The sequence below is a fragment of the Bactrocera tryoni genome, chromosome 1, assembly GCF_016617805.1.
Source record: "Bactrocera tryoni isolate S06 chromosome 1, CSIRO_BtryS06_freeze2, whole genome shotgun sequence".
NCBI classification, from domain to species: Eukaryota; Metazoa; Arthropoda; class Insecta; order Diptera; family Tephritidae; genus Bactrocera; species Bactrocera tryoni.
This window is the reverse complement of record NC_052499.1, coordinates 25,259,696-25,284,214: the sequence shown is the minus strand read 5'-3', so window position 1 is coordinate 25,284,214 and position 24,519 is coordinate 25,259,696. Positions and strand designations below refer to the sequence as shown.

General features: G+C 36.9%; 2 protein-coding genes across 7 annotated transcripts in view; one reads left to right on the top strand and one right to left on the bottom strand.

The window, feature by feature from the left end:
• The window catches only part of LOC120766809 (dystrophin, isoforms A/C/F/G/H), a 776,746-nt gene that overhangs the window by 695,564 nt on the left and 56,663 nt on the right, over positions 1-24,519 (top strand). The window lies entirely within an intron of this gene.
• LOC120766814 (organic cation transporter-like protein) lies at positions 17,853-23,490 on the bottom strand. Its single transcript, XM_040092524.1, has 6 exons — positions 23,348-23,490; positions 19,584-19,770; positions 19,095-19,353; positions 18,610-19,027; positions 18,040-18,546; positions 17,853-17,971 (listed from the first exon to the last, which is right to left on the bottom strand). Exons 1-6 carry the CDS (start codon positions 23,488-23,490, stop codon positions 17,857-17,859), a joined length of 1,629 nt encoding a protein of 542 aa, XP_039948458.1. The 3' UTR covers positions 17,853-17,856.

Genomic DNA, 24,519 nt, shown 5'->3' with positions numbered 1-24,519 from the left:
TGTTGCTGTATGAATGAGTGTGTGTGTATTTTTGGACTAAAGGGCTGTTGGCCAAAGATGTAGTTTGCTACGAATAAGCGGAAATTAACGATAAGTGACAGGAAATAAGCACAATGAGCTGCTGTTGCTGGTGAACAGCACAGATATCGTCTGTTTTAAACGCATTCCATTATTTTTTCGTTTGTTTTTCCACATAAAATATGTATATATTCTAACCATATGGGAAAGAAAAGGAGAGAATTTTTTGAACAAAGTCAAAAAGCAACACACCCTTTCAAACCAGCATTTACAGTTATATAAGCGGCTTAAATACATATTGAGCAAAAGTTTATAAAATATGTAGCTGTGTTCATGATTTCCACCGTTTCGTTGTTCTATATGTTTAGAGAGCTTTTGAAGCTTTAAGATACTTCAAGTTTTATAAAGTTATTTAAAGAAAAAGAGTAAAAAAATTCTAAAAAATTAATTTTTATTTCGTTCAAATTAAAAAAACAAGATTAATATTTTTAGCCCTAGAAAAAACATCGGAGAGCTTTTTTTTCAAATTTTTCTTTGAGCAATCGCTTAGACCTCTGAAATCAAAAGCAATGGTTATGATGTTTTTAATAATCAACTGATCACCCAAATATCAAATCAATTACTCCCAGAGACTTGACAATCTCCTAAAAGTTGACGTTCATCTGACAGCTTTCATTGCAAGCTTATTTCTATTTCAAACGGCCAACTCATTTTATTTACCGTTTTTTACATTTTACGCATTTTAAGTGAAAGCTTTATATGAGGTATGATGCCTAGAATCTATATAAATACATACATATGACTTATAGCACTGTACTTCCCTCCCTCAGTCTCATTTCCACCCAATGTTACAGTTATTTGGAAATCCAAAACCTAAACTTAATAAGCTTTATTTAAAGCAAAGCTTTTTCGCCTTAGAGCACTCATTAGCAGTCATGCTTTTGTTGTGAGATTTAATTCGTTGGAACTAAAATGCAATACATTCTACAAAAAAAAAAGGTTTTGAAAAAAAATCGCATAAAGGATTTGTTAATAAACCAGTAACATGAGCTTGCACAAACCGCAAACATGCGAAAGCTCCAGCAACGCTACCGTTAAGTAGCAGCTGCAACATTTCTGCTAACCACTGGCCAACGGCGCGCACTACCTTAGCCGCATGTAATCCTCCATTGCGCTACACTTTGTAACACATCCTTTCCCCGCTGGCATGTAAATATGTGCTGTGTGGATTTTTTCCTACCAAATACTTAGTTAACTGCCAAACAAAGCATGCTTCCAGCTTTAAGCTGCATTAGCCCGGTTTCTGTAGATGTAAATGCTTCTGTATATTTACATACAGCTATTTGCAACAACAATAACAATGGGGTTAGCACTAAATGATCCTTACGGTTAATACAGCAATACATACGTGCATAATCTTTTAGTTGAAAATCCACTGATTTGCTTTCCACGTTGCTCACCAGTTATCCTTGCCCTAGACAGCACTTGTGCTGCCGCCTTCTTCCACCTACTGACCACTAAGTCATGCTCTACACAAATGAATACTATTATCTTCTGGTCTTCAGCTCGGTTGCCGATGACTTGTAATCCTATTGTTCTGGCAAAGCAAGAACCGAAGCAGCGGATAATCAAGTTAATCAATAACTTTTGGCAAAATACAACATTATACGTAGTTTCAAATAAACTACGGAATTTCAAATGGTTGAAATATGAAAATGAAGAATTGATTTTTAAATGCTTAAAGACGAAAACTCTATTTCTTTATTGGCATCATAAACACTTAAGTTACAAACTGACATTAATTTTCAAGCACAAAGAGAAACAAGATACACTTATAATACTGAGGAGGCCTCCCTCGACACACGACTTGCATCCATTCAAAAATCAAAGTTCTATTTAATCCAAAGTATTATAGAGTTTTAGAAGCTGCCTTGAACTACACCCATCGAAGCTTTGCCGAAAGCACTCCATTACTTCAGATGTCGATAAAATTAAATCCGCTAAAACATAATCCGCATATAGAGCGTCTTATAAAGCCCGACTTATCGAACAGATCGAACAGTACAAACTAACTAAAAGCTAGGCATTTATTGCTGACTCAAATTACTGTCAGCGATTCTAAGGATTTGATTTTTCGGATAAAAAGGTCGTCTAATATTCGATAGACAAATTCTCTTAGAATATACTATTTTTCCTTACATTAAAATTAATAAATATTTTCAAGCAATATCTTTCGAAATAATATAAATCAGACAATTTTTTAGTCTTAAATGGAGAGAGAAAATGTTATGTTATAGTGGCTGGCTGTCACTCCGACTTACAGATTAGAACAGATTTCATTACTAATAATATTAATAGAAACTTGTTATCTAGTTCTGATATTTCAACCAGTCCCTTGAACTGCGTAGCTCCTATATATCTAAGCCGAGCTCAAAGTAATTCCGCAGATAAGCAGAGGAGGTGTACCAGTCATGCTTACTTCCGTACACTTTCTACATTTAGTAATGACCAACAATCTTCCTGCAGTCTTTTCGAGAGTGAGTAGAAAACTTGCGCGTTTTTCTGCCGCTATCTTGTACATGACCTTGGCGATCCTGCATGCCTCTAGGATATTCCATTTCAGTCTGATCCGTCTGTCAGCCTCTTCGGAAAGTTCGTTGTGTATTGTTTACTCTTTTCTGAACTGGTGCGGTAGTCAACCGTAAGATACCTCTGGCCATCTCATCAGTTAGTGAGAAAGATAAGAAGTAATATAATTTTTTATGTGTGTGAGCTCTCTTACTGCTATCACACATCAAGTTATACATTTTTCTGAAGTTTTACACATTGTCACTGGCAACGCAGTAACTATATTTTTATTAAAAAGGTTGAGATCTTTTGTAGCCTTAAATATTTTCGGACTTGAGTTCGGCTGAGTTTCCGCTTTTCTATTTGCAATTTTATCTTACTCTCTTTTTCTCTCACTCGTTCTCCACACATATGTATGTCTATCTCTCTCCTTTCCACACACTTATTCTCTAACGCTCTCTTTCTCTCCTTCCAAACTGATAGGAAGGATCTCCCATCCTCCTTACATAGTATATTAACCATTTGCTGCGAATTTTTAACACTCTTAGCGCTAATAAAGTTTTTTATATGAAAATATGTTGGTTTGGTCGAGCTTTTGGTATTTCGCTATGAAACGCATATTTCCAATTTTTTATGCGTTCATTAATGTTTTCCACGTTTACAGCGTGGAATGCACTCTCATCACTGCCACTACATACCAGCCATATAGCAAATATTTGCCGGTGAGTGCTGGCTGAGGGGGGACACAAAGAATTCGGTGATTGCGTTATGCTTGTAGCAGTGAACATTTTTGATGTGCATATTTATCTGCAGTTTAAGTACATGCTTAACCCGGATTTATGTTGAAAACATTCTCTACATCCATACCAATTTAATATACACATATACATACATATACACACTGTTATAGGATATATAGCATACTCGTAGAGTATGTGCTCTGCTCTCAAAATGTGTGAAGTTTCCATAGAACCAAAAATATGCTCTTCACATTGAGCTTACACAAGTCCGTGCAACATTTCCGCGAATCAGTTGCATTTTTCATGTGTGTTGCATGTTGCATGTGCATACTTGAAACTTATTGAATTTCATAATAATTTTATGTGCGAAAATTCGTTTACCACAAATTGTCTGAAAAACACGCTCATTGTTCGAAATGAGTTCGAAATAAATTTTTGAGTGGCAGCAATACGTCAGCCAAGCTGGTCGTTAGGGCACATAATCTAGCAACTTATCTTGTGTTATCTGCCCATTGCACTACTAATGAGTTGTAAATTATTTCATTATTTTTTACATAACTGAATTTACCGTTAATAAGTGGAAACAATGAAGACAAAATGGCGAAAGGTGGCCACATTTTAGCCGAGGATTACTGTAATGAGAATGTTGAGCCGGAAAATAATTATTTTCAAATAAATATTTTACAAGTAGATGCTTTATTTTCTTTACAAAGCGAAATAATTTGTTCATACAGTAATTCTATGGAGAATAGTAGATAAAAAAGATAAATATAGGTAGTGCTGCCAACGTGTATTTTTTACTATTATTTAATAAAGATTAATCCATCTTATCTCTTTCAAATGTTGTTCGCGGCTACGTCTCAGATGGTCCATCCTTTGAGTCCAACTTTCGATGACTCGTTCGAGCATTTCGACTGGTAATTGACGAATGTCCGCGTGATGTGTTTCTCCAAGGTCTGAATCGAAGCTTGATTATTCGCATTAAAAATTTACATATCCCCACAGAAAAGAATCTAATTGTGTGATATCTCACGATCTTGGTGGTCAATCGACTGCCCTAAAACGTGAAATTATCTAATCACCGAAGTGTTCTCTCAATGAAGCCATTGATTAATGCGATAAGTGGGAAGTGGCACAATTTCAGACATCAAATAGTCGGTTATCATGGCGCAATAACGGTACCATTGACGGTTACGTTGGCATCGGCATCATTTTTTAAGAAATATGAACCAATGATTCCACCGGCCCACAAAGCACACTGAACCGTTTACTTTTCTGGATAAAATGGCAGCTCTTGAATCTCTTCAGGTTGCTATAAGTTCCTAGTGCAATTTTGATTGCTTATATACCCATTGAGCTTGAAGTGGGCCTCATCGCTGAACAAAATTTGTACCGACAACGTCAGATCTTCTTAGAACTTTTCAAGAGCCCATAGAGCGAAGCAATGTCGCCTGGTAAAGTCGATCGGATTAAGTTCTTGCACAAGCTGTATTTTGTATGATTTCAATTTAATGGCTCTCATTCTGAGAAATAACATCTAAGCGTGGTTTGTTGTAAAGTCATTAGTCATTTGACGGTTTCTTCAAGAAGGTTTGCTAAGTAGATATATATACATATATTTACAATATGTATAAGTAAATAGTCATGTATATAATCAAACTTAAATAACTAGTATATATATATATACATACATACATGTGTAAAGCGAAATTGTTGGAAACCCCATTTTCCATTTCGTTTTTGATTTGCCTTCTTCATCAACATCAGCCTTTCCAACCAAATATCCGTGTTTGTGCAGCCATTTTTCCTTTAATAAATTGTGTTTCCTTCTACTTCAAATCATTGGCAGCTCGTCATAAGTCATTGCGCTCCATTTCACAAGCAAAGAGGCAGGAAGTGTAAGCGCAAAAGATGAATGCCACCACCTGTGTTGCACAGCACAGCACAAATGGAGCGGCAAGCAGCGAGCATATAACGCTCGCAGACAAAAATACACGCTTCAATAGCAAAAAACAACAACAACAGCGTGGCATAAATCAATATTTCAAACGTATAACAGCAGAAGTGTCTTCGTCCCATTCCGGCTACTCAAATTGAAAGTTTGGAAAATATGACGATCCTTTAGGTGCCATCAAGTGCGCTCAGCCACAAGTTGCACTCATTTACGTCAGTCGTCTAACCGGACTATGGCGTGCAACTTGCTGTTGCTGCTTCCGTTGCTTGCTCAGCTCTTGACGCTTCCTTTCTTTTCTTCTTCTTCTTCAGCAGCTTCATCTTTTTTCTGCTGCTTTGCGAGTCGAAATTTCTTTTGTAAGTTTCTTGCAGCTGCTCCATTCAGACGTCCATCAAATTGGCGAGCGTAACTAGCGCACAAGCAAACTTACATAGAACGCATAGCAGGAATAGTTCTTGTCAGCTGTTATTTCTGCAGTTACTTCACCCGCATATTTTTGCTTTTTCGAGCGTGCCTGATTTCCTGCTTCTCTTTTATTTTGCAGAAATTCACAATTTCTCTTTTGTTACGATTTTTTAATTTTCATATTTTTTTATTTCTTTTCTGTTTACTTTTCCAGCTATAGATTTTATTATTTCCTTATATTTTTATTTCTCACTGGACCATGCACTTTTCGCTACTTGGAATTCCTTTCTTGCTCTCTTGCAACTTCCTTTGTATGTATTTGTTCATACTTACATACAGACAAGACTCTTCAATGATTCGTTTTCGAACTTGCCAAAGCTCTTCAGTTATTTCTCCTTCAGCTTATTTGTCCGGAACATCGTAAAGTTCTTAGAGACGTCGTAGAAAGTTCACACATTTATATTATTATCATCATCCGCATCATCATCGCCTTTGCCTTTATAACCAACAGCTGCTCCATTACATTGATTAATATTTTTGCTACATTTATAGATTATGTAGCTTACACAGAGAGTCTTTAGCAATTGTCCATAATATTTTATAGAAATGAAAGACTAGAAATGAGATAACTGGTCAGAGAGCATGTACTTTTTCATGAACTACATAAATCCATTTCGCCTTCCTCATCTTGTCTATCGGTCTTCTGTCTTAGGGCGCCACAGAGTTGACGCTGAAAGCCGAGCCGAGCCGAGCACAAATGTGCGTGTTGCGTAGATGGGAAAATGCGCTCGGCGGCTCGGCTATATCCACTCAACGGGCAAACTTATGGAGTCCAATCGAGTTTAAAGTCAAGTCCTTAACCACCTAATATTCCCAATGGCTCTTTCTATAACTTCCTTCGAAATGTAAGACATCTCAGTCGTTTAATTATGCCAGCTAGCAACTTAGCAAAAAATCTAGGCCTGAAATAAGTCGTAAAAAGATCTGATGATATCTGCGTCCTCAGCAAGTTTAGCCTTACCCTAACTGCGCAGTGATGTCCATATAGTACGATTGAAAAATATTCTCAGATGCCTGTTGCAAAAGATAGTTTGAGTAAGATTGAGTAAAATCTCAACTATCTAGTCTCCCACCTTCAGACTTTCGTTGAGATCCAACTATAGGATATCTTCTGGCTTCTCAAAGTAATATATTTAATAATGCAAGCCGCAGACGTAGATCGCCTGCAGGAGAGCTGTTGATATTTTAAGCCATATTTTGGACTTTAATATAGAATCTATTGAAATTCGACATATTTCAAATGTGTAAGTTTTTCGCAAGAATGCCAATCACAAATGGGTTCTACAAGCTCTGGTCTAGTGTAATATATTCCTTTTGGTTTTTTCAGGGGAAAGAACTTTAAGTTGAGCTTAATTTTGAAACACGGTTCTACTATTTTTTATACCCTGAACAGTGTGTACTCAGTTTGCCACGATGTTTGTAACACCCAAAAAAAAAAATCTGTTTAACCTTGTCCGGGTGTCTGCCTGTCTGCTGTATATATGTGAACTAGTCTCTCAGCTTTTGAGATGTGGATCTGAATTTTTGAATTTTGCACACGTTCATTTCTGCTCAAGAAGCTACTCATCTGTTCGAACCGCCGATATCAAACGACATATAGCTAACATACAAATTAAACGACCGAAATCAATTGCTTTTATGGAAAGCCTTTACATTTGAAAATACATCTCTACGAAATTTGTCATGAGTTATCGTCTAAGGCCACGGTGGAATCTCGGCACAAATTGTTAAGATTGGGTAACTAACTACAGCATCCAGCTGCATATAAACTGAACGGTCGGAGTACAGTTGCTGTCAGGAATGTTGTGTATTTCTGCTAACTTCGATGCAACCGTGTTAACGTATTTTCTGATTTTCAATTTCTGAGTGTTTCAAATTCACGCGGCTCATTTTAGTGGCAACACTATGCTTTCCATTCCCTTTGAGTCATCACAGTTTGCATACAAAAGCACCAAATGAAATTTAATAAATGTATTCTATTACACCAAAGAGTCCATGTAAACGCACATACTTGTATTTACCGGAGTGAGTACATGCAACATGCAAAACATGACTGCGAGGCAACCGAAAAAAGCGAAAACAACTGTTGCAACTAGATAAATATGCCTAAAAGGAATGCAATAACCTCACGACTCCTGCAACTCTGAGGCGTATCTTGCATTATGCGCTTGTCTCTACGAACGAGCAACCTTTTACGAAGCCATCAAACAAAGAATCGACAATCGATCTCGGGAATGCATAGCGTTGCCGGCAAGTTGCAATTTGCAACACCGCGCCGCGCACACAAAGCAGCAAGTGATAAATATGATTTGGATGTAATACGAGCAGAGACTCCATTTGCGACAAAGGGGCGAGACTGCATCTACATATGAAGTGCACACATACATTTAAGTACGGGTGTGTGAGAGTATGCGGAAGATGCTAACGAACAGTGCGATTGCAATCTAAGTTGGTAGTTCAGACGTTGCCTCAGGTGTGGCATATGATTGTTGCATCCTGCAATTTGATTGTGTTTACATATGCGCGTTCATATATAGCATGTATATTTACATACATACATACATACATACATACATATTTACATATGCATGGTAGCAAATGTGTCCACAAATTCTTACGTTGCAAGTATGCCTTTGAGTGCCCAGTATTCGCAGCGTCCCATTCGTGCTTTCCTTTGATAAAATATTTTCCAATCGCACACACACAGTTCCAGCTGGTGTCGCTAACTGTAACTAAGAAGCTATAGCGAATTTGTGGCATGTAAAGCCGTCTGTCTACATTACTGTTTAGATTCAGGCCATGCAAAGGGCACAGGGAGGTCGAACGCTTTGTCTCTTTTGAAATGTGCAAAAATTTTATCAACAGAATTAATAATCGAAAAGATGCTTCACCAGAGCTTCGATTTATTCTTATATATGCCTGCTCTTCCTCTACTTCCCCCGGCGGGTACTACGTCGAATACTCTCAAAGCTTTAGTGTTTGCGTTCATTCGGACGACAAGACCTATCCAGTGTAGCCGCTGTCTTTTGATTCGCTAAACTACATATGTCAATGTCTTCGTATAACTCATACAGCTCATCGTTCCATCGAATGAGGCTTTCGCCGTTGTCAATACGGAAAGAACCACAAATCTTCCACAGAATCTTTCACTCGAAAACTCGTAGCTTCGACTCATCAGCTGTTGTCATCGTCCATGCCTCTGCGCCAAACAGCAGGACGGAGATGATGAGTGACTTCTAGAGTTTAGTTTTTGTTCGTCGAGAGAGGACTTTACTTCTCAATTGCCTACCCAGTCCGAAGTAGAACCTGTTGGCAAGAGCAATCCTGCGTTGGATTTCCAGGCAGACGTTGTTGTTGGTGTTAATGCTGTGGTAGTGTTCCAAGATGGACTAAATTCACTTTGCCGTCGCATTTATACAAATAGAATATAGAAAGATATTGCAATAGATAGCTCCTGAAAATATTTGCTGCTTTAATATCATCAATTCAATCTTTTCCGATACTTCCAAAGTATTTTATGCCTTGGCAAATTACTCTCAAACATCATAATCAGTTCATTTTATTTTAAAATAAATATATGTACTTCTAAAGAAGCCTTTATCACGTTTATCTGAACCTTTCAGAAATAAACTTTTTTAGAGCCTATGTATTTATATTCTACTGTCCTATTTAGTATAAGAATTTTTAAATCGATTGAGCTGTTCCTGTCTCATTTTATGCCGAAGCTTTGTTCACGCCAAGTTACAATAACGGATACAAACTCTTCGGCTCCTACTGATATTGCATGTGTCTTCTCTTGAGCAGAACATTAGGTACTCTCGACTTCGCCGGGACTCGGAATATGGTTATCTGTAATACTGGATTCCAGCATTCATCAAGCTACCTAGCTGTCTCCGAATCGAAAAGCCACCAACCAGATCGATCATGTTGTGACAGACGGAGAACACGTCTCCAGTGTTTTAGACGTATGTACGCTCCGAGGTCTTAACGTTGACTCGGACCCCTAAATTGTTGCATGTACGTCAACGAACACAAGAAATGTTCGACGTCGAGAAGCTGAAATCATAACAGACACTCGAATGATTTTCTACGCGACTTGCACTTCTGCTTTCTGATAAGGGCAAATCAGTATAAGGGTACTGTGGAACGGCATTTCAAGCTACTTACGTACAGCTGCAAACGAAGCCACTGGTTTTCGGAAAATGCAAATGAACAACTGGTACGATGAGGAATGCCGTATCGCAGTGGAGAGTAAGCAGACTGCCTATCTCGCATCGTTACAGTCGACAATTCACTAGATGGTGTAAAGAGAGAGAAATTTCAGTGAGAGATCAGAAGTGAGCAATAGTGAGTCGGTATATTTTTTTAAGTACCTGAAACTGATTTAGGGCGAAGCTTATTTTCGTTGTTTCGTTAGATTGCATAGACAAATACTTAGATAGTTTCTGAAAGATAGATCTATGAAGGATCCCTAGGTAGTAAACATAAGCAGACTTTATCAAATAAACTATTTATTCCTTTCGATATGCACACCATTTCGATTCAGATAGCATATTTGTGCTTATGGAGCCCGGTACTAACGAAAACTCTTCCACGGAGAATGGCAATGAATTCAACAATTTTCTAAAAATATTTAAACTGTCAATTTGCCAGCATAAAATACGGCAGTAACCACTTTGTAGCGCCGTGCCAGTATCCGAGTACCTGAGTTGCAACAATTCTCGTAACTGTAATAAATGACAGCAGCGGCTTTGGCAGTGAAGATGCAACAGTGGCGAAATGACCCTCAGCAAAGTAAAGCGAAGTAGCCACTGCACACACTCACACACACACGACTGTATGTGCTTTTTCAGCAGCCGCAATGGTAGCAAAATCATTGGTTGCATCAACAGTTGCGCAACTGCTACCTGCCACACGTACAGCAATGCAAATTGCCACGTAAATTTTACAATGCTGCCACTGCAACTGCGTGCCATGCAAAACAAACACGTACACACTAACCAAATGTCCGTCCGTATTTTGTCCAGCACGGCAGGCCGGCGTGCCACAGTGAAGTGGAAAATTTTATGCAACCCGCAAACATTTGCTCGCTTGTTGTGGCTCTTGGTTACTGTTGGCTGCCTGTTTAGGCAGGACCGCACACACACATGCACACGCAGGGAGGAAGTGTGTGGAAGTGGCAAGTTGTAGTGGTTGACAAGCGAAGCTCACTGCATTGCCAATCAGTTAGGCCAAAAAGCCAACATGCAGGTCAGGCTATTTTTAGCTTGTTGCAACAACCTGTGAGTGTGTCACAATACGCTTGCGCCTGTGTGTGTGTTTGCAAGGTAAAAGCGAAGATGCTGCCACCAACTTGCCATGTTTTCAGCTCTTGCAACGTGTAAAAATTGTAACAAATTGTGCAGTTAGTGCAGTTGGTGCGACTGTCAATGCGAATGCGAGCTTTGTTGCACGCAAATAAGAAGTCAAATTGTGCAGCGACAAAGGACTTCTTTGTATGTGCGTGTGTGCAGCAAATTTAGCGCGAAAGTACGTGTAAGCTGGAAGCAGTCGAGACCCTTAAGTGCTTACAGACACAATAGACACACTTGCATGTCCCTGCATATATGCCGGGAGAACATTGAATTTTATTTGGTTGCATGCAAAACGTTGCGGCAGGCACTGCGCTTCAACAAATAAGTGGAAAGTAAGTTAGTCACTGCAAATTTATGGACTTTATGGGCGAAAAAGCAGCCCGTTTGGTTCTTGGGAGGCTTTGTGTGCAACACTAAGTGCCACACAGTGTTGCCGCTTTTCTTGTCTCGAGTGAAATGCAACAGTAGAGCGCATTGTTGCGACACTAATTGGAAATTATGCTCTGATCGTGTAAATATGACTAAGAAGACGAAACTTGTGCGTCGCTTTTATTGGAGTTTTAATGAATATTTGTTGGAGCTTTTACCTATTCTAGGCAAGCGAGCTGCTTTTTTCTTTGCTAGTGTGGTTCTTTGTGTGCTTTAAGCTTCTTGCACCTTCAATTTAATGATTAATTTGGACGATCTTTTGAGCATTTTTGATGAGAAGCTCGATAAAAAGCTTTGAGTTTGGGTGTTGGAGGCTGAACGTGTTCAGAGAAGATGATATTCTTCTTCGTATATAAGCCCACAATAGTTGATTATCTTATATGTAGACCAAAACGTGTTGGTTTCTCTCATGGTTGGCTTGAGAAAAATGTTATTATTCCTTATAAAGTCGTCTTTTAATTTTCAGAAATTCTTTTAATTACCTAATGCAGATATTTTCTATTTATTCAACGTATTTCGAGTGCCATTAAAAGTTGCAGATGACTCAGTCAGTCTTCCTTTCATCTCTAGTCACTTCCTATACGTAGATTATCCTTATATATATTTCGGGATTTGGGAACCCAAGTGTTGGAATTTGACATTTTTAACCTTGATCTCAGAAGGTTTTGACATATGAGCGCTATTTACAGCTGTTATTTACAGTAATTTAAAATACTCATCTTCAAAAAAATGGAATTAAAACGCGAACATTTGTGCGCAATTATTTTTTACAACTTTCGACTTGGATTACCTCAGCGACAGTGCTTTGATGAACATAACTCAACTTTGGCGATGAAGCTCCATAAAGGATCAGTGTTACATGGATTCTCAAATGAAAAAGCTTAAAAGTCAGCACATTCGAACTGATAAATTTCGCTATAACTCATTTTTGTATTAAAGATGAAATATTTTCGTGGTTTTGCGAAGCTTCTTCTATATTTACGCAGTGCGCTTAGACATTTTTCATTAATAACTCAAAAGAGCAACATAAAGAATTCTACAATCCGCTGATAAATTGCCACTCATTATGGCTGCCATGTTCTGCTCTACGGTAGTATCTGCATTATGGTTTCACATTTTTGTTGTATTTTTCTACAAAGCTTTTTATTTTTGCTTGACTCGTTGTTATGAATTACAGCCTTCGTTTGTTCGTGTAAGTGGCATTGACCGAACGACTCGCAGGCGACACAAACGCTCTGACACTCCCGCAAGCAGTACACACCCTTTTCCACTGCCGTCGAAACCTGGTCCTCATTATGAGAGTTATTATTTCTTATACTATTCGAGTGTATTTGTTGTTGTTAGTAATCTTCTTTGTTCTTTGTTTTTCTGTTTATTATTCGCCTGTTAAGTAAATTAGTTCATTATGAAAAATTATTTATTTACCTGCGAAGCGTATAAGACTTGGGAGCTCACCGTTGCATCAGCGATAAATCATAAGAATAAGCAACGAAAGCTTCAAATAATGGGATGTATTACATTATTCATGGATTTTTTGCTTGCATATACATACATATATACGAGTTTCTTAAATTATTTTTGATGCTTTTTGGTGATTTTTGATACTCGAGTGATTTTTCGACAGCAATCTGCTACCTATTTCCAAGTTCTAAGTCAACAAATTCAAATTTAGCTCAAAGCGAAATTGAAAATTAAAATTTTTTTGAGTAGAGATGCCACCTGTTTCATATATTTTATGATAACATAAACGATAGTTCACAATAATTGTGGATATTAAACAAAATATAAAAAAAATCATTTAAAAACTTGTATTTTTTGTGGTAAAGTTGCCACCTGTTTAGAAGTTTTAAATTAATTTAATCATTCTACAACCACCTTATTGGAGGTATCAAGCTGTATTAATTTAGGAAAGCTTTTAGTGGAAATATTTTTTGAGCGGAGTTGCCACCTAAGCCAAACTTTTAATTTAAAAAAATTGGAAAAGTAAACAGATTATTGTAGATATTAAACGAAATATAGCTTATAAGTGAAAGCAAGAAATACATATATGCCAATGGAGTTACCACCTCTTTAAACATTTTAAGGCAATGCTCGGTTTGTTATTATCTTATCAATATAAACGAACCTCTCCAAATATAAGCATTAAGCTGGAAAATTAAAAAAAAAACTTGACTTAAATTTTTTTGTGATAAACTTGCCACCTATTTAAAAGTTTTAAGTCAATTTAATCGTTGTATAACTATTCTTACCACCTGTTTAGAAGCTTAAATTCAGTAAAAATCGTCAAAATAAGCTAATTATTGCCAGAACGAACTATATTAGCTTAAGAGAGAAATATTTTCTGTGGAAAGTTGCCACCTTTTTAGAAAATATTATTTAAAAATAATAAGAAGCTAATGAGTTAATGTAGCTATCAAATTAAAAAGAATTTAATAAGTCAAAACTAGACATATATTTTAAGATAGTTGCCACCTGATTGAACCTTTATATTAATAAAATGGATATGATAAACAAATTGATATCATGGAAAAAATACACATTTTCAATTGAAAGTCTACAAAAATCATTTAATTTTACTTATATTATTTATTGATTTAAAAGTTTAAGCAGGTGGCAACTATCTTAAAATATATGAACATTTTTATTTTTTCTATGATATCAAGCTAAAGAGATTTAAGAAACCATATGTTTTGAAAATATTTTGAGGGGTTACCACCTGTTTAAATTTTAGTAGTTGATTGATTGGAAAATACATCGATCGAAAACCTTTTTTCAATATTTCTAACTGCTTGAAAAATTCAATTCACTGCAAAGTGAAATTCATAATAAATACATTTGAGAAATGTTAGAACATTAGTAACTCGGAACCTCAATTAGAACCAATCTTTGTGAGGTTTAATAATTTATATAATAATAGGTGGCATCTACCCAAAAAATTAGCACTTCAGGGTAAAAGGTTACTCTTCCAAACGAGACTAATTTAAACAATAAATAATTTAAAAATATTTAAGATTCGAACATGATAATATCACCTCGTCACCTAAAATGTGAAATAACGTAATATCACGCTTCATAAGTTTAAGGCGAAGGAAAATCGATATAGTAAAGTTTTGGTTATATATTGGTTATTGTTTTTGATGGCGATTTTCGATTTTTTTTTATCATACGCTGTTTTGATTTTAGGTGACGATATAAACCTCACAATTGCCCAAAATCAACGAGTTTTCTCACTCAAATGGCTTCCGTGACATTAAAAACATCAAAATGTTTGCAGACATGATTTGCATATTTGTTAAAATGATCATTGAAAAGGCTCTCCTTTGAGTGTTTTCCTTTTTCATTAACTGCTGACGCTAAATATGTTAGGAATTTACCATAAAAACAACAAAAACCATTCTTAACAAGCCAATTAAAATGCCAATATCGGCAAAAAAGCAATCAGCTTAACACCAGTGATACACTACCGAGATATACATACATATGTATATATGCATATGCATGGTTGTATGTATATGCAAAAATAACAGCAAATATCAAAAAATGAACAAAAATAGTTAAAGTGCTTTTTCAAATACAGCAAAGTATGGCTATCAGTTGAAAACAGTTAAAAATACGTTGGCCGAGTTCATAAATAGCCTGAAGTGAGCAAAACAGCTTGCGAGGCGCTTTATGTACATATATGCAAGTATTTATATGTATGTGCTTTGGTGCGTGTAGGCTTGTGATTTTCCATCGATTCATTTACAAACAATTATGCCGCAATTACGCCGTTTGAATTTCTATGTTATCACGAACCTTTTATCAGTCGCCGATTTTAAGCTTTTATCGAGCTTTTTTCTGTTGGCAAGTAGCATGTAGAGATTTGAAAAAGCATTTATACAGTTCCCACCTCTCATACTGCGACGTTTATTTATTCAATTTTATTTTGATATGCTCAATATCAATTTGGCATTTTTTTCTTGTTTTCATTTTCCTTTTTTTTTTTGCTCGAAATTCTCTGTATAAATTATCGCTTTATAGCAAGCGTGACCAAAATGTCTCAATGCAGATATAGTATGTATGTATGTATACAGAGGCAATGAAATTGAATTGATACGGATCTTTAAGCGCGACCGAAAGCCGCTAACGCGCAGTGCGCAGCAGACAGTCGCGTTGCTTTTTGGTGGGTGTTCCTGCGTGCGCTGCAGTTGAGGCGGGTGGCGCATGCGCAAACCACATAGTAATGCAAATTCAACTTTATATACATATGTATGTATGTATATTTGCTTCGTTGACTCACTCGGTTTTTTTTAAATTTTAATTGAGCAAAAAAACAACCATAACAATTATTGATTGGAAAAATTTAAAATTTGTGCAAAAATGTGCTTAAAGTGGGTGCTACTTGAAATTCATATTTAAATTAGTTGAGTTAAAATTAATTACTAATTTTTGTCTAACATGCAGGAAGTATTGAATAAAATTTACAAAGAACACATAAAAAATAAACTTTAAAGATGATTTCGGGAAAGTGACTGCCGCGATTGTCAATAAATTCCACTTCGGGCACTGAATGCAGCAACTGATTCGTATGTCAACAAAAACGTGCCAAATATTCTCTTCCAGGGTCTAATGGCACGGTCTTACCTGCGTAGTCTAGAGTCTTCACATAACCCCATAAAAATAGTTTAACTGTGTTAAATCGCTTGGAACACACGCCACAGGTCCACGACAGTCCAACAAAGGTTTCTTCAATGAATCGATTATTTCGTAGGCTGTATGGCATGTAGCGCCTATTTGTTGAATCCAAAGGTCGATGCTGATGTCGTCAAATTTAGCCACGAAAAGTCTTAATGTCTTAATTATGTCCGCCTTCATTTCTGAGGAAAATGGACCACATATTACCGCTGCTCATAGAGTAGAATTCACGAGTGTGCGATGCACTTAATGGTCGTTCGGTTTCAATTCTTGCACGAGTTGTATTTTGTGAGCCCGCAAACCCTAAAGCTTTCGCAATATCTCTCACAAAGTGATTGCGCATGATTTGCGAATGGACTCATTCGGTCTTGTTCAGTACTCTCCGCGACAGCAGATATAGCGACTTCGGTAAATTCTTTACGGCATCTCTGATGATGCGCATTATCTACTAGGGTAAACGTAGTGGAAAACCCATCCAAGCTTGTTCGAATTACCGACACTGCTGAGCGATTTTGATGACCAAATATTGTATGCAGCGCGCGATGTGCCACCAAACTGTGTATATGTATGTATATTACGACAACAGACAATCAATCGGTCGAATATCGTGGCAGAGGTGACTCGAAGCTGAAAAAACCACGTCAAAGCAGGTCAAACAAAGGTTATGTTCACAACTTTCTTCAAATATCGAGGTGTGGTGCACTCCGAATTCCTTCCGAGTGATACTATTTGAGGTTATGCTTCGTTTGCGCGAAGCTATTTGTAAAAAGAGGCCGGAATTATTGCCCGACAATTTTTGGTTCCGCCCGATTTGGCTCTGTGTGAGTTCTCTCCATTTAGCCAACATAAACGATCGCCCCGGAGAAACCGTTTCGAGTTAATTGAAAACATTAAAGTGTATTAGGTCCAAAGGGGATTACTTTGAGCGAGACGACATAGCTTTTGAAGAATGAATTAAGAATTTTACATTTATCAACAAAGTCTTACTATTTTCTAATCATTGTAGTTTGTATAACTTTGTCCGATGCACTGCGGAAACCAATCTGACAACAGTCACACAATCACACCAACGCATGCGCGACGCTCGTATAAACGATTCGCTTTCTACCAAAATTGAAGAGCCCGCTGAGTGTTGAAAAATAGAGTTGTCACACAACACGATCAAATGTGCAAGCTCACTCGTGTGTGGCTACGCCGTTTCTGCTTTTTATGTGAATTTCCTTCTTTTTTATTGCTTTTTTCATAGAAAATTACAAATCTCCCGCGAGTGATAAGCCCATTCAGCGTAAAAATTATTTTTTAAGCGTCTGATGAGGCATGTTTCAGCGCTTGATCGTATCAGTTGAGCTTAAAAGCATGAAATATTACGAACACATACAATATAACTGTAAAACTGATAACTTGTCCAAACTTTCGGTTTGAATTTATTATGTCGCGCAGACAAACAAATTCATTTACTTTAATTTACGAGTTTTTATTTTATGGCTAAGTTTCTATATACATAAATATGTATAGTATGAAAGAGTATACAAATTAATAATAATTATAATATAACACACGCACACCAACTCATGAAGAACAAATTCATTGAATTTAAGTGCCATTTCCTAAACTTAAACTAACTTAGAGTAATACCTTCGCGTCGGCCGCCACTTCACAGTTTCGTCACCTCCACTTCATCTTTCTTCTTTCGTCCTATACACGGGAAGTAATACCACTTCTCATCGCTGCAGAAATGCTCGCCGTCCAACAGCGTCTCTGGGAGTTTTCTGTAAGAAAAAAGGAAGCAAAGCAATTTATAACTCTCCAACATAACCTCAAGAGCTTGTCAACTCACTGATTCAGCGTCTCTGGCAACAACAGACACAACGCTGCGCCGCACAACATCAGCACTGCCAAGACGATCGACGGCAGCGGTTTGAAGATGTTGCTCAAATAGATGACATAGGCGCTGAGGAAGCTGAAGGCGTAGCCGACGACATGAATATTCGCCATGCCGCGGCCGCGGACGCTTGTCGGCACAATTTCGGCGGCGTATTGAGCCTCCGCTTCGTACGAAACGATCGCAATATAACGGCCTAGACCAACCATACAGGCCAAAAATACCGCATTTTCCTTCAGGTCCAGTATAGCGAGCAGTACACCCGTTATGGCGGTGAGTATGGCGCCAACAAAGAGCGAGCCACATGCCAGACCTTTGCGTCCAATGCGATTCTGCAGCAGTATTATCGTGAAGCCAGCCGGTATGTAGACGATCGATGTGAGTGAGAAAAGCAGGAAAGGTGAGGAGCCGAAACCCTCCATGTTGCGACTGATAATGTCGTAGGAGATCGTGGTGATCATGCTGCAGTGAGAAATATACTTAGAATATAAACTATTTATGACAAAATCAATAATTTCTACTCACGATTTGATAAAGAGCACCAAGGTGAATTTGCGCAAACGCGGCGTTCTAAAGAGACCCATGAATGTGTCTTTCTCTTCCTTCTCCTTGTGCTCACCAGCCATTTTTTCCTCATAATATGATATGAACTGATCGAAGTGCTCCTCCTCGACTTCCCGCTTATTGAACTTGGCTACACGTTTGAGGCAACGCACGGCACCTTTATAATCACCTTTAGTGGCCAACCACTGCGCGCTCTCGACTATGAAGAGCGGATAGATGAGCACCACGAGTGCTGGCAGTGAGGCGATCAGTAAATATTTACGCCAACTGCCCACCCAAATGGCATACCAGGGTGACATAACCAGACCGAAGAAATAGAAGAACGCCATCATTATATTGAGGCCGAAGGTGCGCTTTTTTGGATCCAAATACTCGAAAACTAGCAGCGAGAGCATTCAATAAGAAACTATAGTTAAAGCAGAGTAACAGCTCAATGTAAAACTTACCCATAATATAACTCATATAGAATAGAGTGTCGATGCTCAGGCCCGAAATGAAGCGGCTGGCCGCAAAAGCATGTGGTGTTGTCACGAAAGAAGTTATGAAATCGCCCGCTGCACCTGTAATTGTGGTTAACATCATCGTTGGTAGACGTCCGATTTTATCTGCCAGAAAACCAAACAATATGGTGCCCAAAACTGAGCCCAGATATAGGAAGGATTGTCCAATGGCGCCCTTGACAGCATCATCACAGACCCATTTGAGCTAGAAGAGAATTCAAATTAAGATATTTTAATATATCAGCAGATGTTTGGGTTACAGTTATGACTACGGATCACAACTAAGCTGTAAATGACTTTCCAGCAGCCGCTTAATTTAGTAAATCAGAAAATTGCCCAAAACTGCTGCCGAAAAGGCACAAACGCCAGTTTATAATAAACTAGAGTCTTGTCGCAGTAAAAGTACAAAAACAAAAAAAAACAAAAACAACTTACGTCGGTGGTCACGCTCTCATAGCCATTTTCGTATTTGAATATCCAATCTTCGCATTCGCCAAAATCCGACGCCACAGCCGTGCCATTTACAATATCATCCAACAGTGTACACGAGGGATTCTCGATTTGCGAGTAGATCTCGCGTATTTCCGTGTATGTGAGATTCTCGAGCAGCTCGTGATTACACCTGGTTGTGTTGAGTAGAGAAAATATTATGTAATAATATGTCTGATCGGCTAAAATTATGCAAATTATTTTTCTTTTTAATATAATCTCGTTTCCTAAATTCGCAAGCCGAATTGCAGAAAACACAACAATATTCCCGCTTTCGGTAAAATCACGCGCTTTGTAGGTTATGCAAATAGAAATTGTTTCGATTATTTGCATAAAATTCGAATTGACACGATTCAAAATTTTGAATAAACAATTAGCTTTCGTGTGTTGAACTAAATGAGCAAAGAGATAATTTTGGTGATTTAAATGAAATTGGCAATTAAGAGTTCGAACATTGTGTCTAAAAAGTGCGCTTGCAAAGCGTCTGGATCAAAGCGTTGTTTGCTTAACGGCCACCAGGTTTTCTAATTTCAAATTATCAGGTTTTGAGTGTTTCAACTATTTAACTATTAATTATTTTTCGTTTTTGATAATTTTATTTTTATTTGTTTTTTAAGTTCACACGAATTTTATACTAGAAAATATAAAGCTCGTTTCATTCTCATCAAAAAAGAGTTTTATGAGTTTGTTTTTATTTTTTGAATAAACTATGAATGGAATCCCCATCAAAATAAAAATGAAAAAAATATATAAGTCCACCAAATGAAAACGGAGAACTCTCCATAAAATTAAACTCTTAAGTTATTAGTTTTCATACAATTTTTTTTTAAATTTTTTTTTCGAAATATTTTTGATTTTAGTCCCAATAGTTTAAAAAACTCTCGATATTTTTGTATATTAGATAACAATTTTTAATTATGTTTTATGAAATAGTGTTCAAGCTGACTTTCCAAAGTTTTGGCGAACTTGAATCCAGTAACATCAATACTAAAGATTTTTCAATGCGGCGAAGTTGTTCTGGTACTTCAGAATAGGATTTAAATTGACTTCAGTTTCTCTAACATTTCTCAGTAACATTTTCGTCAGTGAGGATGTCAATGTTAATATTTTTGTCTTCTGTATTAATAGTTTCGTTGATTAACAAAAAGTCGTTCGGATAAACACTTTGCTGATTTTTACTTAGAAACTTTGTCAACACCGACAACGTTGTTATGTGATTTAAGTCGTCCAGCGCTACGCTACGGTCTTACTTAACATCGGACAAAATCTCAAATGTTTTTGAAAGTTTGATTATTGAAATGTCTTCCCCTCTTGTCAAAATATGTTTGATAATATTGCATCTGTAGTGATATTTGGAATTCTGACAAACCGAGATTGTCTTAGCAGGAAAAAGATCAACTTTAGATCATTAAGTTTAATATCTCGAGTGCGACTTAAATTGTAAATTTGTAGCTTTTGGAATGAAAATATCAAAACTTTTAGTTGTTTTGCAAAAACACATACTTATATTACATATGTGTAGATCCCGTTACATCTTAACATGTTTATAATCGTCCGCATACTTTTACATAAGTAGGTACTAGAGGACCCGCCCATGTTTTACTTTGGCTGATACATAAATAGTACTCCTAATACCATCTATATGATTTCTATTAGTTAGATTATAAGTATTAGTTAAGGAATAATCGCATTTTTGGTGAAGCAACAAAAATTAATCAAAAAGCATTTTGGGTTAAAAATACTATTGAATTTGGGCTGTGCATCAGTGAAATCAATCGAGTCCAATCGATTGTCAGCCTGGTGGACTGCATATTAAGAAACGGTGCTCAAGCGTAGAAAGACAAAAAATCGGCTGGGAAGGTTATGGCATCAGTCTTGCAATGCTTCGAAAAAATTTCTGTATATCTCAAATTTTAATAGACCTTTTTATCAACACTTCAGTTATGCCGCTATTTTTTTATGCCCGATCTTTTGCAATTTTAAATTGCCTGTCAAGATACCCCTTCCAATAGTTGGCAAAAAATGTTATAGCTACCCATAGATGTATTGAATCACCCAATTTATTACTTAAGAACGAACAACTCTATCCACGTTATGAAAACTTGTCTACAGATGTCGCCTTTTACTTTGGCATCGTGTTGTTTATTGCACGTTTACGCCAATTTAAGGTTTGAATATTGGATACTGCAATGGTAGCGCAATCTATCGGTCAAACATTCCAAAATTAGCAATTGATTACAAATGAAAAATTAATTTAAAAAAACATTTTCCAGTGGACCAAATTGTGAATCTAAACCATTCTCGAATCTCCTTGAACACACACAAAAAATTTCATCAAAATCGGTTCAGCCGTTTAGGAGCAGTTCAATTACAAACACACGGTCAGAAGATTTATATATATAAAGATATGCATGTACTCATATTACTCGAATATAGATTTCGGCTGCTTATGATCTTCGTTGTCCGCAAATAAGAGGAGGTTAGATGTTTTTTCTTGTTTTCTTTACATTTTCGTTCAATAATTCAATTTTCTTGTCCCTTATCGAGAGGTCCGAATCTGTTTTTGGAAAGTAGTAAAAAAAAATGGTATCTGCGTCCGGTTATGAGAGTATCCGGTTGTTTGAATGGAATTTTTTCCATAAACATAAGCATAAAACTTATTTCCTGAATTTTTAAAAGAGAGGAACTTTTGTAGGGGTGCGCGAGTAGGAAGTGCAAATGATCAGCATGATAAAAAGTAGTAAAAAAGTGTTCACGTCCGGCTATGAGAGTGTCCGGTTATTAAAACGGAATTTGTTCTGAAAACCTAACGTAAAACTTGGTTTCTGAATTTTTGTCCGGTTAAAAGATAGAACCGCTTATGGGAAAGGTCCTCTTATTAAAGAGGTCCGCTATTGAAGGTGTCCGCTAATTGGAGGCGTCCGCTTATTGCAAGTATCCACAAGTAGCGGCTTCACTGTATATAAATTATCAACATTACGATCTGCGTCGATTTCGCCCTGTCCGTCTGTCCCACAGTTTAAATATACGAATCCTCAATTATTCAGATATCGATCAGAACTTTCGCCCACGCCCTTTTCTCGTGAATCGCCGATTTCGGGGCACTATATCGAAATCAGGTGCTTTTATGGAAAGCCTTTTCATTGAAGGATATATTATATGTTTACGAAATTTGTCATGAGTAATTGTTTAAAATTGTTCAATTCAGTTTTTTCTCACTTTTCTGTACATTTTCTTAGTTAACATTATCTTTCTTAACTTTCTTAAAAAATAAAAAAGTGAGATGGGACTTACTTCGGGACGACACTGCATATCAACACTATAAAAATATGCAATTCGCTCTTTATTTATTCATTAAACCCGATATCATTTTTTTTTTTAGTTTTAATTATTTTGTTTTGTTTATAATTTTGTTATTTTTATTATTTTGAAATATTTTAAAATTATCTTGAAGACTTTCTTGTTCACTTTTATTATTTATTATTGTTTAAATTTTCCAATAATTTTTAGTAACTAGTTTAACTTAGCTTAGTTTTATTTATATTTAAAAAATTTTTTATTACTTTTTTTTTGCCATATTTTTTTAATTTAAATCCACTTCATTGCACTCAGTTCCATATAAAACAGTTTTTTATATACATACATAAATCCCGTTACAAATATGTGCATAAATAAATCTTCGCCTAACAACGCACGAACTCTCCACTCACCAATGCTCCGGTGTAAAGCTAATGATCGTTTGAGCGAAATAATGCATCGAGGACATTATATTCGTATAGCCATAGACGAGCAACAGCACAAATTGATAGCGACCGTAGTTGCCACATTTCTCCAGCAACGCATCGAAATCCATTTTATACCACCCGTAAATACTGTCCTGTAGTTAGGAACAAGTGCACCGCTTTATTCCAAACACACACTTCGAAACACACCGCCGATAAATAGTATGTGGCAGAAAGTAGAAAATAATAGTTGATCCGTATTGGCAAGGGCAATATGCCTAATCAGCGGTCGAAAGCAGACTAGCAGCGGCAAATAATTCGTTTTGGTTATGATCAAATCCAAGGCGGACTTAACGTTAGCCAAATATTTGCAAATGACCATAAAACGGCGCACACACCTAGCTCAGCTTCGCTCAGTTCGCCGCCACAGCGCTTAGCTTGGATGCCTTCTCAGCGCAAGCAGCTAGCTCTAGTCTGTTAGCCGTTAAATTCGACAAAGTCCGCTATAACTAGTAAGCAACTCACGCGCATAAATTAAGCATTGATTTTATTCGGTTTGTTTGTGCACCGAAATAGATCGATCGACGGTTAGGCTGGCATCTCAGCTGAGCGCTCAGCGTTATTGGTTTTAAAAGCTTAGCCATTAGGGGGCACGTGTTAGCGTCTTTTGTCTGTGCTATTTTGAATAATAAAACCTCATTGTGGAAATTAGTATTTAAAAAACATCATAGCTTGGCACGTGAATCCATGTTCCAAAGTTTTTTTCCCTCAAATTTGCGATGATTAACACGATCCGTTCGTGAACTACTTCCTTGAGTTCTAATTGTTTGGAAATAGCGTAGAGCAGTTAGCATAGTTACTGTAAATGTATACTATACATATAATCGCACCATCCTTTAAAAATTGTATGTGAAATTTAGTAAACTATCGTATCTCCAGACCTCTTACTTGATGTACGTAAGTTTCGGCTTAGCATCCCTTTAAATATTCTCTTATAATTTTTATGGATTTTTCAATTCTTTCGTTACTCGCTCCGTCGTGATCAACATATAATCTAATTTGTTACCAGCTCTCTCTCCGAAAAGAGGAAATTAGATGTATTATTGTCATTGCTCTTCGATGGTAAAATACTTTTAACCGCATCCCTGCTTGACAAAATC

What these genes read in the sequence shown, in the direction of transcription:
- LOC120766814 (XM_040092524.1), bottom strand. Translation starts at nt 23,490, where the DNA reads ATGGATTTCGATGCGTTGCTGGAGAAATGTGGCAACTACGGTCGCTAT. An exon ending in AGCTTTACACCGGAGCATTG is followed by an intron (nt 19,771 to 23,347) that starts GTGAGTGGAGAG and finishes CAACACAACCAG; the next exon opens with GTGTAATCACGAGCTGCTCG. An exon ending in ATGAGAGCGTGACCACCGAC is followed by an intron (nt 19,354 to 19,583) that starts GTAAGTTGTTTT and finishes ATTCTCTTCTAG; the next exon opens with CTCAAATGGGTCTGTGATGA.